General features: G+C 41.8%; 1 protein-coding gene across 2 annotated transcripts in view; it reads left to right on the forward strand.

Annotated features, from left to right (window-relative positions):
• mtus2a (microtubule associated tumor suppressor candidate 2a) overlaps nt 1-10,469 on the forward strand; it is a 30,341-nt gene extending 19,872 nt beyond the window's left edge. Inside the window, exons 5-16 of one of the 2 annotated variants that reach the window (XM_058086760.2) lie at nt 2,066-2,230; nt 3,837-3,935; nt 5,248-5,417; nt 5,488-5,613; nt 6,432-6,498; nt 6,665-6,879; nt 6,950-7,055; nt 7,122-7,195; nt 7,257-7,355; nt 7,974-8,093; nt 8,202-8,302; nt 8,488-10,469. In XM_058086760.2, coding sequence (XP_057942743.2) covers nt 2,066-2,230; nt 3,837-3,935; nt 5,248-5,417; nt 5,488-5,613; nt 6,432-6,498; nt 6,665-6,879; nt 6,950-7,055; nt 7,122-7,195; nt 7,257-7,355; nt 7,974-8,093; nt 8,202-8,302; nt 8,488-8,950 — 1,805 coding nt within the window. In that variant the 3' untranslated portion in view covers nt 8,951-10,469. The remainder of the gene's footprint in view (nt 1-2,065; nt 2,231-3,836; nt 3,936-5,247; nt 5,418-5,487; nt 5,614-6,431; nt 6,499-6,664; nt 6,880-6,949; nt 7,056-7,121; nt 7,196-7,256; nt 7,356-7,973; nt 8,094-8,201; nt 8,303-8,487) is intronic. The other variant, XM_058086761.2, reaches the window with a different exon arrangement.
• Nucleotides 10,470-11,374: the final 905 nt, after the last annotated feature.

The following is an 11,374-nucleotide window of genomic DNA, read 5'->3' on the forward strand; positions in this document are numbered from 1 at the left end:
TCATACTTCCACTCAGGTCTGCAGGGCTATTACTTTGTGCTTTATGTATGCAGCTTTAACCTTGACCGCCCCCAACACACACATCCCCTCACACGACTGCTGTGATACAGCTCTTTTTATGTTGCTTGGTGGCGATATGCTCATGAAGTTTTCAGTCTTTCTGCTGCAGATAAGTGGCATGTGTCCCTTTATAAAATGCATTACATCAGAACAGTAACATTTTGCATATGATTGCTGCATCAGTCACATCGTAACTTGATACTAAAGTCAACATATGCAACACATGAAGACTGACAGATGATTTAAAACGTCCAAGAAATGACAGGAAGCGCTGACTAACAGGCAGAACGAATTACAGGCTCTGATGAATTCAATCTCCTGGCTTAATTACACAAACTGTCTTGTGTGGCGAACATGACAGAGTGCAGCTGACGTCTGTCTGAAAAATCCTGCTGTGTCTCACATAAAGCGTGGAGTTTAGAAAGTCTCACTTTAAACCTTTAGTGTTGTGATATCAAGTGATCTTTGGTATTTTTCATTTGTCTTCATAACGCCACTAGATCAGCATCCGATTCATCTTCATATCTCTCTTTTTTTTTTTTTTTTTACATCGCTTTGTTTGCTTCCCCCTGATGCCAGCTGGTATCTTCCTTCTGACTTATTATCCTCCTCGTGCACTTTTATCCATCATCGGCTGCCATTTTTCCAAGTGGCGATGTACTCGATCAACTTGCCTTTATTGTTCATCGAATCCATTTGTTTATATAACCCCTCGTTTAGTTTTCATTGCATATATTTGATACTTTTCTGCACTAAAACCTATTTGAAATTTCAATCATTGCATATACAGTAATATTATTATTATTATTTATTATTATTATTATACGGGAGCCAGGCAACGACATTTCATTGGCAATTTCACTGCTGTGTTATTGTGCAATGACAATTAAGGAAGTCTATTTATATGCATGTTCAAAATAGACCAAACCTTTAGGCCTTCTCTGCTGGCCTAAACATTATCAGAAGCACTGACCTATGTCAGTTTACAAATAAATTCTCTATTATTAAAACTCTATGAATTTACCTCCAACAGTATATTTTCTTCATTTTGTAGTATGTCTCTAAGCTGCACGGCTTCAAGTACAAGTACATGTATGTCCAATCAGCTTTTCATGTTGCCATGTCAATGTAAATTTCCCAGGGCCTTCAGAATCAAGATCGCTGGCCCATGTCACTTATGCACTGTTAGCAATGGGGCTGTTTCCAATCAGATTTCAGATTCACCTCACAAGCCAAGCTAGCAGGCTGGTTTGGTGTATTGAATTACAATTTGAATGTACATATAAACAATAAATGTAAAATATAAACAGTCACTTCCTGTATCATCATTTCATGATCATTATATGCTGAGTGTCTGCTACTTGGCACTAAAATGAAACAGTAAGGGTTGTGGCTTAATCATCAACTCACTGCTGCTTGTTTACTTCGACATTGTCAAGCACAAGGACAGAGTAGAAGTACAGGTGTCAGTATCGATCGAGTACGGTGAGATAAAGAGGATATACGTAGTGTTGGAGAATGTTTATCTATGTAATAGATTGCACAGGCCAGGGAATGTCATGCGTGTCTGCATTTAGAAAATAAAAACATCTTCCTGGGAGTAAATAAAATTAAGTATATGATGCAAGGTCAACTGCGGTGTTGGCAACTTGGCAGCAATTTCACTAAATCCAATTTCAAACCCTCTTGGCGACATCGCAGAAGCAACTAGCTTCAAATCTAGGCATTTGGGGATGTAACAGTGAAAGCATGTGAAATGATTACAATGATTGACTTTAAGGAAGTGATGGCCAATTTTAAATTAAACCACAACTCAAGTTTATTTGTAGTTCTAAAAGGTAATTAAGGTGTTTTACTCACTTTTTTGTCTCTTCTACAAGGGTATGTGTTTTTCCTACAGCATCTCTTACATCATATGCAAATAATATGCAAATCATCCAATGCGAAAGCAAATAGCTACTTTTCATTCGGAGAAATTTGGCAACAGCGGTGATGTGTTTCCTAGGTCTGAGTGTGAGCGAGGAGCCCCCTCCTCACAGAGTGACGGGTGGGCCTTCATCTTCGGATCACCAGAGAAGCGTGCCGTGTCGCAGCAGCAGCCTTCAGCCGCCATCCACCCCGGCGCTGCCCCGCCGATACCTGCCTGCCCAGCCAAGAAGCTCGCCTGGAGGTCAGTAGAACCACCTCCGTCCGTGATAACCCTGTAGACCAATCAGTGGGCGTCTATCTGTAAAACATACTAGTTACTGTTCCACCTCCAAACCCTCCATTGTTTTAGGTGACCATGTAGTACATTATAAAATGTAATACTTATAGAATTTTGGTCATTTTTAAGCATTACTCAAACGATGCTTTAAATAGAGATCAGAGGCTTCTCTCACTTTAGAGGTCCAATTAGTTTCTTTTCAAAGCCCCTGTCCATCTAGACATCAGCAGAAGATTCCACACTGAACTCCGCATCATCCCTCCGCCCCCTTCCACTATTCTCCATTTTAAAGCTCCTATGTAGAACCGTTCAGAGACTGTTCCAAATCCATCTTTTGTACAAATCCCACCCACTCTGTGTGCAGCAGGTCTAATGTGACACCCAACAGAAGACGTGAGACAGGAAGAGTCATCCCGAGTGCCATTCTAACTATAGGATTGTTCTCAGTCTTGTCTGCAAAGTTTGTAATGTCACGGAGAGCAGACGAGCGCTTGCTCAACCTCAGAGTGTGCTGGAGTTTGTTTTTTCTTTGAGATTGAATCCCACAGGACGCTGAGTACGTGTAGTCATAGAGAACAGGAAAGCTGAGCAAATACTGTATTTTTGGAGGTATACTGTATACAGAAGGAACACAATATTTCAATAATTAACAACAAACTGTCACTGATGAAAACTTTTAACTTGGTTTTGATTTCTATGGCAGCCCATTAAGTCAGAAAACTATCTGGGATTAAATGGGTTAAGTAGAGCAATTTAAGTATAATTGTTCTATGAACAGGAAGTTTAACCATTGTTTGTCCATACGTTGGGGGATGTTCTCCCAAGAATTTATGAAATCTTACTTTTGTATAGGTGTGCTTTGATTTTTCACTCCAGATACAATACCGATATTGCAGCCTTGCGTATTGTCCAAAAGCGATATCCATCCTACATCAGCACGAATCATGTTTACTTATTTTGTAGTGTGGAAAGTCTTGATTAAATGATATTAATCAAACAGAAAACAATAGTTCGCTTATATCGGAAAATTTAAATGCAGTTTTTGCTAATATCGGACCCATTATCTGATATTGATATTGAATCATGACACCAGGAAATCCCGTCAACCAATGTATTTTGAAGTGGTTAGTGCGCAGGTCTGACAACTAGGAGACTTGAGTTCAATTCCACCCTCGGCCATCTCTATGTGGAGTTTGCATGTACTCCGGTTTTCTCCCACATTCCAAAAACATGCTAGGTTAATTGGCGACTCCAAATTGTCCATAGGTATGAATGTTTGGAGCTCAAGCAACATTTGAACAATATTTAGGAGCACTGACCAGTCCAGGGTGTACCCCGCCTCTCGCCCGAATACAGCTGGGATAGGCTCCAGCACCCCCCGCGACCCTCGTAGGATAAGCGGTAGAAAATGATGAAAATGAATGGCCTACCACTTTGACTGGGTTTTGGATTGACTTTTTGAACAGGCTGCTGCAACCATCTCATTTATCAATACAACATACACATTACTTGCAGAACTTCTTCAGTCATAGCAACTTAACCAATAAGTGAAATCCTTGTTGTTTAACAGCTGGCAGGAAGGAGTTTCAGAGAAGTTCAGAGGTCACACGCTCCCTCCCGTCCTCCCCAAAAAGGCTGGCGGTGGTTCCTCCCAAACCACAATCCCCAGGTTGGTTATGCATCTTCTAACTGTGGAAATGGCCGCTAAAGAGCTCTGTCCTATCCTTTCAAAAGTCTCAACTTGACTCTTAAAAGCGTAAAACAATAAAAGACAGGGAATGTAGTCATGTATTTTCTATTTCTATGGTTGTGACAATGCATGCGAAAAGGGAAAAGGTCAACAGAAGCTTTTTGGCTTCACTATTGCCTGAAAATGACAATGTTTCCTTAATGTAAGCTGTAGTTTGAACTCGGTGAACTTTTCTTTTCCTTTTTTTTGCTAAAGTTGCTTGTGCCTACACTTCTCTGGAAGTTTGCTGACGCATTCTTTCATACGCCATTGTTTTTTGTTTACTGTTTTTTGCAGATATTGACAGAACATATCGAAGCTGCCTGTGTGGATAGTGCAACATAACTCTCTCATTGTTCCTTGCATTATTGTTACTTCACCATCAGCCCAAATGATAATAATAATAATGATAATAATAATTCATACACAGCATTCTTCCAAATGCCCATTCCCCTTTCCATGCATTCAGTGGCTCAGGTACCCCCCCCCCACCCCCACCTCCTCTCTTCATCTTATCGCCCCACCTCCCTCAAACTGATTTTCCCACTCATTATCTGGGACCCTGCAACCCAGCCCCAGCCCAGCGTTGTCATGGCGACGGCTCCCCATGCTTCAATAGGCCTGAATGATAAGGTCGAGGCAGTCAAAGTGTGCTGCAGTATGTGTAGGATTGTTAATTTTAACGGTGCGTTTTGATTCATTTTTCATTTGATTTAGTGCAAGGTTAAACATAATGCATAAATGTATTATAATTTTATGCATAAAAATGAAATTATGTACTGTTTTTTCAATAATGTACATTTTTACTACTATGCTAGAAAAACAATGTTTAATGTTACTGGAAATAATCCAATTAAACATTCCAGACACCCCAAAATATTAACAAAAATACATTTTATAGAACATTTTACCCACAGAAAACAATACAACGTAATTTCTAAATTCTGAATGGATGGAATTTATTGTTGATTCCGACTTCCCGTACATCCTGGTGAGGTGTTTTTCACTTTCTGGCACTCACAACTTTCTTGGCCCCATGGTGGATTATTTTGCAGTTGCACTCAAAACAACGCACAGAAAGTGATAGTCATAGGGTGCTTTGTTTAGGTTTAATGGACCGATACAGCACAGGGCTAGTTTGTTAGCTGTACAAAAAATTGAGGAAAAATGTTTTGCCTTCGGCGTAGGAAAACCAGGCTTCAGACTGTACAGAAAAAATATATACAATGCTTATGTTTGTGTCACCCAATAGTCCAGACGGTACAGCGACCAGCAGGAGGCCCGACCACAAGGGTGACGGGCCCCCCTGCCTCCCCTCGCCGTGTGCCCCCCTTGAAGCTGCAGCAGGAGAAGGAGGACGCTCAGCAGAGAGATGAAGCAAGGAAAGCGGAGGAGAGGGAGAAAGAGGAGCAGCGACAGGAGGCAAGATTTCTGGAAGGAAATCTGTCGGAGGGCTCTGAATTATACTTGATAGCGGTCTTTGTCACATCAGATGGAGAGGCTGCGTGGACGCTGTGAGGACCAGGAGAGGCAGCTGAGAGCCCTTAGAGAAGAACTGAGGAAGACCTCTTTGGGTCTCGAAGTCTTCATCGTCACGACTCAACATTACTGCCTCAAGGTGACACGATTACACTCAGCGTTCAAGTGTTGTGCCAAGAGTCATTAGTGATTTTCATTGTCTTTTTTCTCCTAATCAACATAACTCATAAGACAGCAGCCTATATTGAAATGTAGGCCGCAGATGCACTCAAGAAGACATGCACTATTTAACAGCATGGAGGTGAGATTCGCAGCATCGTCCCAGATGCAATGAGGGTGGCTGCGTGGGAGGTAGTGGGAGAGTTCAGTGTGTCACTGAGCTTCTCTCCTGCAGCCTCCTGAGGCAGCAGCAATGATTTAACCCAAGATGGCCAGACGTCTTTATGGCTGCTGTCTGAGTGCTGCAATCACTGGCCCCACAGCGCATATAAATACAACAGTAGTTGAAGCTTGAGCTTATTATTATTAGGGGAGTATTCGGCGCCCCCTGCTGTCCGACATAAGAGATAACAAGTACAAGTGTTAGCACTGTGTTTTTAAACCTTTTTTGAGCCACGGCACGTTTTTTTTTACATTGGAAAAATATTGCGGCATACCACTAACCACGGCACGTGCATCACTAAGTCTATTGGAGGAACGAAGCAATCGGCTACGTGTTGCCACACGGACGAATATTACATTGCTCTGCCAGTCTTTAAACCACCGGCACTCGACAATGGCATAATATTTAAAGAAAATAATTAATAAATGTTAAATTTTTTTTAAAAACTGAGGGCACACCTGACTATTTCTCACGGCCACTGTGTTAGCATTTTCACTTATGGTCACTTACTAAAATTTGCTAAAATGAATGTGCACTACATTAATATGTATTATTTATTTCTTTATTTATTTTAGAATGAAACCGCAGAAGATAATGAAACTAAATTGTTCTTGGAAATACAAATGATAAAAGAACAACTAGGTGAGTATAGGTTTCTTCTTCTCTACTCATGTTCTCATGTCTTAACAACCCCTATGGGGGCGGGGGGTGCTCCTTTTAAAATAGATGTCCATCCATGTCCATCTTATATAAGTGTTGACTGGAAATGAAAATGAATCCAAATGGAGTGTTTCTTCCTGATGCACAGTGTCCAACTCCACACACTGGGAGAGACTCAAGCTGGAAAAGTCTACGGTGGAAGCAGCATTCGAGCGAGAGCTACAAGAGCTGCAAGTACAGCAGGAAGCCGAGCTGGCCGCTGTGGAGGAGAGCCTTCGGAAGTGTCACTTGGCGGAGACGGAAAACCTGAAGGCCGAGCATCAGTCGGACATGGAGGAGCTGAGGACCCAGCAGCAAGAGCAGGTCACATCATATTGCATATGAATGTTTAATGTATGTGATTAATCATTAGAATATCTTTTGTGTGTGTCAGGTGGAGGAGATGACAGCCCACCACCAGGCAGCTATTCAAGAGCTCCGAGACATGCATAATATAACCATGGCAACACTGCATGAGGAGCATGCACGAACCATGAGAGGTACAATTGTAGATGACATTAAGATGACACACTTTCCTAATAACTCATTGACAAACTTGTGCGTAGACTTAAGGAAAGCTCACGAACAACAGAAGATGCTCCTGGAGGAGGATTTTGAGAAGCTAAGGCTATCGCTACAGGTATGATGCAGCAATGCTGGTGAACCTATAGGTATATGATGCGTTTCTTCATGTCATCCAGGACCAAGTGGACACGCTGACGTTCCAAAACCACAGTCTGCAGGACAAAGCCAAGCGCTTTGAAGAGGCTTTGAGGAAGAGTACGGACGAACAGATAGTTGTGAGTTTACTGTACCTTTAAGAAACGGTTCACACCATGTAGATCAAATTAATACTCTTGCCACTGGTTAACAAATCAATGGTTTTGAAACTTTTCTCACTAAATAGTTGTTAGTGGAAGGTAAAATGGGAGACAAATAGACTGTATGACTGACAAAAGGGCTCACTCCATTCATGCTGTTGTTCATTCATTCATTTTCTACCGCTTTTTCCTCACGAGGGTCGCTGAGGGTGCTGGAGTCAATCCCAGCTGTCTTTGGGCGAGAGGCGGGGTACACCCTGGACTGGTCGCCAGCCAATCACAGGGCACATATAGACAAACAACCATTCACACTCACATTCATACCTATGGACAATTTGGAGTCACCAATTAACCTAGCATGTTTTTGGAATGTGGGAGGAAACCGGAGTACCCGGAGAAAACCCACGCATGCACAGGGAAAACATGCAAACTCCACAAAGAGATGGCCGAGGGTGGAATTGAACCCTGGTCTCCTAGCTGTGAGGTCTGCGCGCTAACCACTAGACCACCGTGCCACCTCATGCCGTTGTTCTATGAAACAAATTGCCCGATCTGTGGTGTGAATCAATGTTCTGTTTCTGTTTATGTCAACAACAGGATGCCTTAGCTCCCTACCAGCACATTGACAAGGATCTAAAGAGTTTAAAGGAGGTTGTGGAAATGAAGAACCAGCAAATACACCAGCAAGATCTAAAGATCTCCGACCTACAGAAAGTGGTAGGTTCCAAATACACCGCTTCACCAACCACCCTTAACAATATCCATTTTGTTACAAATAAGACGAATGAATGACTTTGCTTCGGTTGGTTTTTTTTTACTTTTGAGCAGGCCCAAAAGAATGTCTTCCTGGAGGAGAAGGTGCAGGTCCTACGGCAGCAGAATGAAGATCTGAAGGCTCGTATTGAAATGAACCTCGCCTTATCTAGGTAAAACATTTATCAAGACAAAGGACTCTCCAATTGTTTTGAGTATTGGTCGCACTAATAAGTGATAAATGATGATTATGACATTCAAGCCAAAGATGGATGACCTCAGATCGGAAATGTAGACACCATAAATAGGGTTCAGTGAACCACATGTAAAAACTGAGACAAACGTCTCCCCGTTACAGGCAACTGTCAGAGGAGAACGCGAACCTCCAGGAATCGGTCGAAAAGGAGAGCACAGAGAAGAAGCGACTCAGTCGAAACAACGAGGAGCTGCTGTGGCGTCTTCAGACCAGCCCCCTCATGTCTCCCTCATCCTCCCCCTTGCACCGCTCCTTCTCCACGTCCCCTATCCCATCATCCTCCCCTGTTCCTCCAGCGGGATGCCACTCTCCCAGCCACTGCCAAGGCTGCCCCCAACAGCTACAGTCATCATCCCCGTTCCACACAGCAAACCACTATTACTCCCCTGGCCCGGCCACACCCACTCACCAGGCGACAACTAATCAGAATTACTCCCCTGGTCCAGCGACACCCAATCACAGGGCAGCAGCAACTAATCAGAATTACTCCCCTGGTCCATGCACACCCACTCATAGGGAAACAGCCAATCGGAATTCGGCAGCTTGTCTCGCTTTACAGAGATAAAAACTCTTTTTAAATTTCTTTGGTTCCTTTAATGAGTACCTGCTTCAGGCTTCGTTATGCTCCAGTGTAGTCACTATGCCGGCCTACTTTACGGTATCTCGATTCGGTTATCTTCATCAGACTTGAAATCCTCTGCCAAAACTGCCAAAACACAAGGGGCAGTGTTTTCCTGAGCGCGACCAAACACAACTCTTGTTGACTACCACTTCCTTTGTCATACCACATACCACTTCCTTTGTCATACCACTAAACAATGTTGGAGCTGGAATGAGGCGAAGACGCTGAAGCATGACGAAGCCTTAAAAACTTAAATATATAAAGTATATATTCACAATACACTAGTTAGTGACACATATAGTGCCAGCATGAAGTCACTTCAGCACATTGGAACCCTCGCTTGTGTTCAGAACACACACTGTTACACACTCTACCACAGGGATTAGTTCGTAAATTATGTTTTACAAAGCATAACCCCCCCCCCCCCCCCACAACAAAGTGTAAAGCGCCTTACTTCTGCTATCTCACCAGCAGAGGTCAAACAATTTTATGAAGGACTTGTAATTTTTAATTTGTTTCTAATCCAGAGTTTTAAAAAAAACAACAAACATCTACAACACAAAACTACAACACTGGAGGGCAACAACCGACAGCAGCTCTTTACTATGTGATTGTTTACTTCCAAACTTATTTGTTCTACAATTGTTTTGCTATTTAAGCACGCATGCACTGTGAATGTCTTCCAGTCTTATCGCTGTGGTTTGCCACTTTATTTAGATATATATTATGGAAATGGATGGTACAGAGGACAGTCTTGTGATACAAGGGTCTATAAGCTATTTACAGGATCTCACAAAAGCTGGGTACCCCCTTCACTTTTCAGCAAACATATTATATCTTCTCAAGGGACAAGAGTATCGAAACTAAACCTGGATATACGTAACTCAATGTAGTCAGAGTACAGATTTATGCTATGGACGAAAGCACTCATGCAGCCACAGACCTTTCGAGCCTATATATTGAGTTGTGGTCTCCTATAGAGCAGCTACACACAATAACCCGCACAGAAAACCTTTTAGATTTTGCAGAACCTGTGCCTATTCCAGCTGTATTTCCTGCCAAAACTGTCTGTTTTAAATTTATTCCACCCACGGCATTCGCCCGCCGCTGTGATTGACACAAAGTTCTTCCTAGCTATGAACCATATAAGGAAGTCCTCCTCTGTGACATCACAAAGGAACAGTTTTACCACGCCTTTTCAAACACAGCATTTTGAGCCATCCCAAACTTCTTTCAGGGCTCACTTACAAATGCGCAAACATTATTATCAGAAACTTTGGCATCATTTAACACAAGAATACAACATTCTAATTACATTTATAGGTCAGAAAACATTATGTAAATGTCTACACAATTAATTAACTCAAATTTTTACAGTATATTTTATTTTTATTAGCCCATTCTGTCTTTGATTCCATTCATAGGACACAATAATGTTTTGCACAGTTATTAAAAATATTAAGAAACAAATACAGGCATACAGTTGGCGTGCAGTTACAAAAATATAACGTCTTGTCGAGGTATTTTCCTGCTGGAAAATGTTAAGTGAATTGATTCATGATTTTTTTTGTGGGTGTGTGAGAGTCAACACCCTCAGTTGACGCTCTGTATTTTTTTGGATTTTGGGTTTTTGCCTTCCCCTGGTCTACTGATTTCCACTTTTTGATATACTTTTAGAATCCACCTTTTAGAACCCAAGACCCAGTTTTGATTTACATGCAGTTTAGGTTAGTTCCCCCCTTAGCAACCTTTATTTCACCAGTTTGTGTTCTACTTGAGAGGGGAAATATCTTTATGTTGGTTGCTCTAAAGTTCTGAAAATCGAACACTGCATGTACAATGACATTCAATTTGGAGTCCTTTGTTACAACCCCCACTTGGGAGGCCGAAACACAAAATCCCTACACAGCAGTTTATTCTCACTAAGTACCAAGAGAGTCAACTGAGGGTGTTGACTATCACACACACAACAAAGAAAGAAAAAAAAAAAGCCGAGGCCAGCCCTTCTGATTACTCAGACCTTCAGCTGGGAGTGGACACCACAGGTGATTCCACTTGCTCCTAACCAACAAGGTGATTCTTGTGGGAAAAAAACTAAACTTTCCATATAAGTTACCATAAAAATGTACTATTTATATTTTATATATGCAGGGAAACGAACGAAAATCTATTTCCTACATATTACATGCTACTATATGTGCAGTATTACTATATCCAAGTTTCATTTCTATAGTATTGTGAATTGAGAAGACATACTGTAATACAAATTCTGAAATGTGATGGGTGTGCTGACTTTTGTCAGACACTGAAAATGACCTTCAGTTTACCTCTTAAAGACGTATAGAGCATTTTCAAGTCCTTCAGAAA

This window comes from Doryrhamphus excisus, linkage group LG21 (assembly GCF_037039965.1).
Source record: "Doryrhamphus excisus strain RoL-2023G ecotype Guam linkage group LG21, RoL_Dexc_Guam_v1.1, whole genome shotgun sequence".
Lineage (NCBI taxonomy): Eukaryota > Metazoa > Chordata > Actinopteri > Syngnathiformes > Syngnathidae > Doryrhamphus > Doryrhamphus excisus.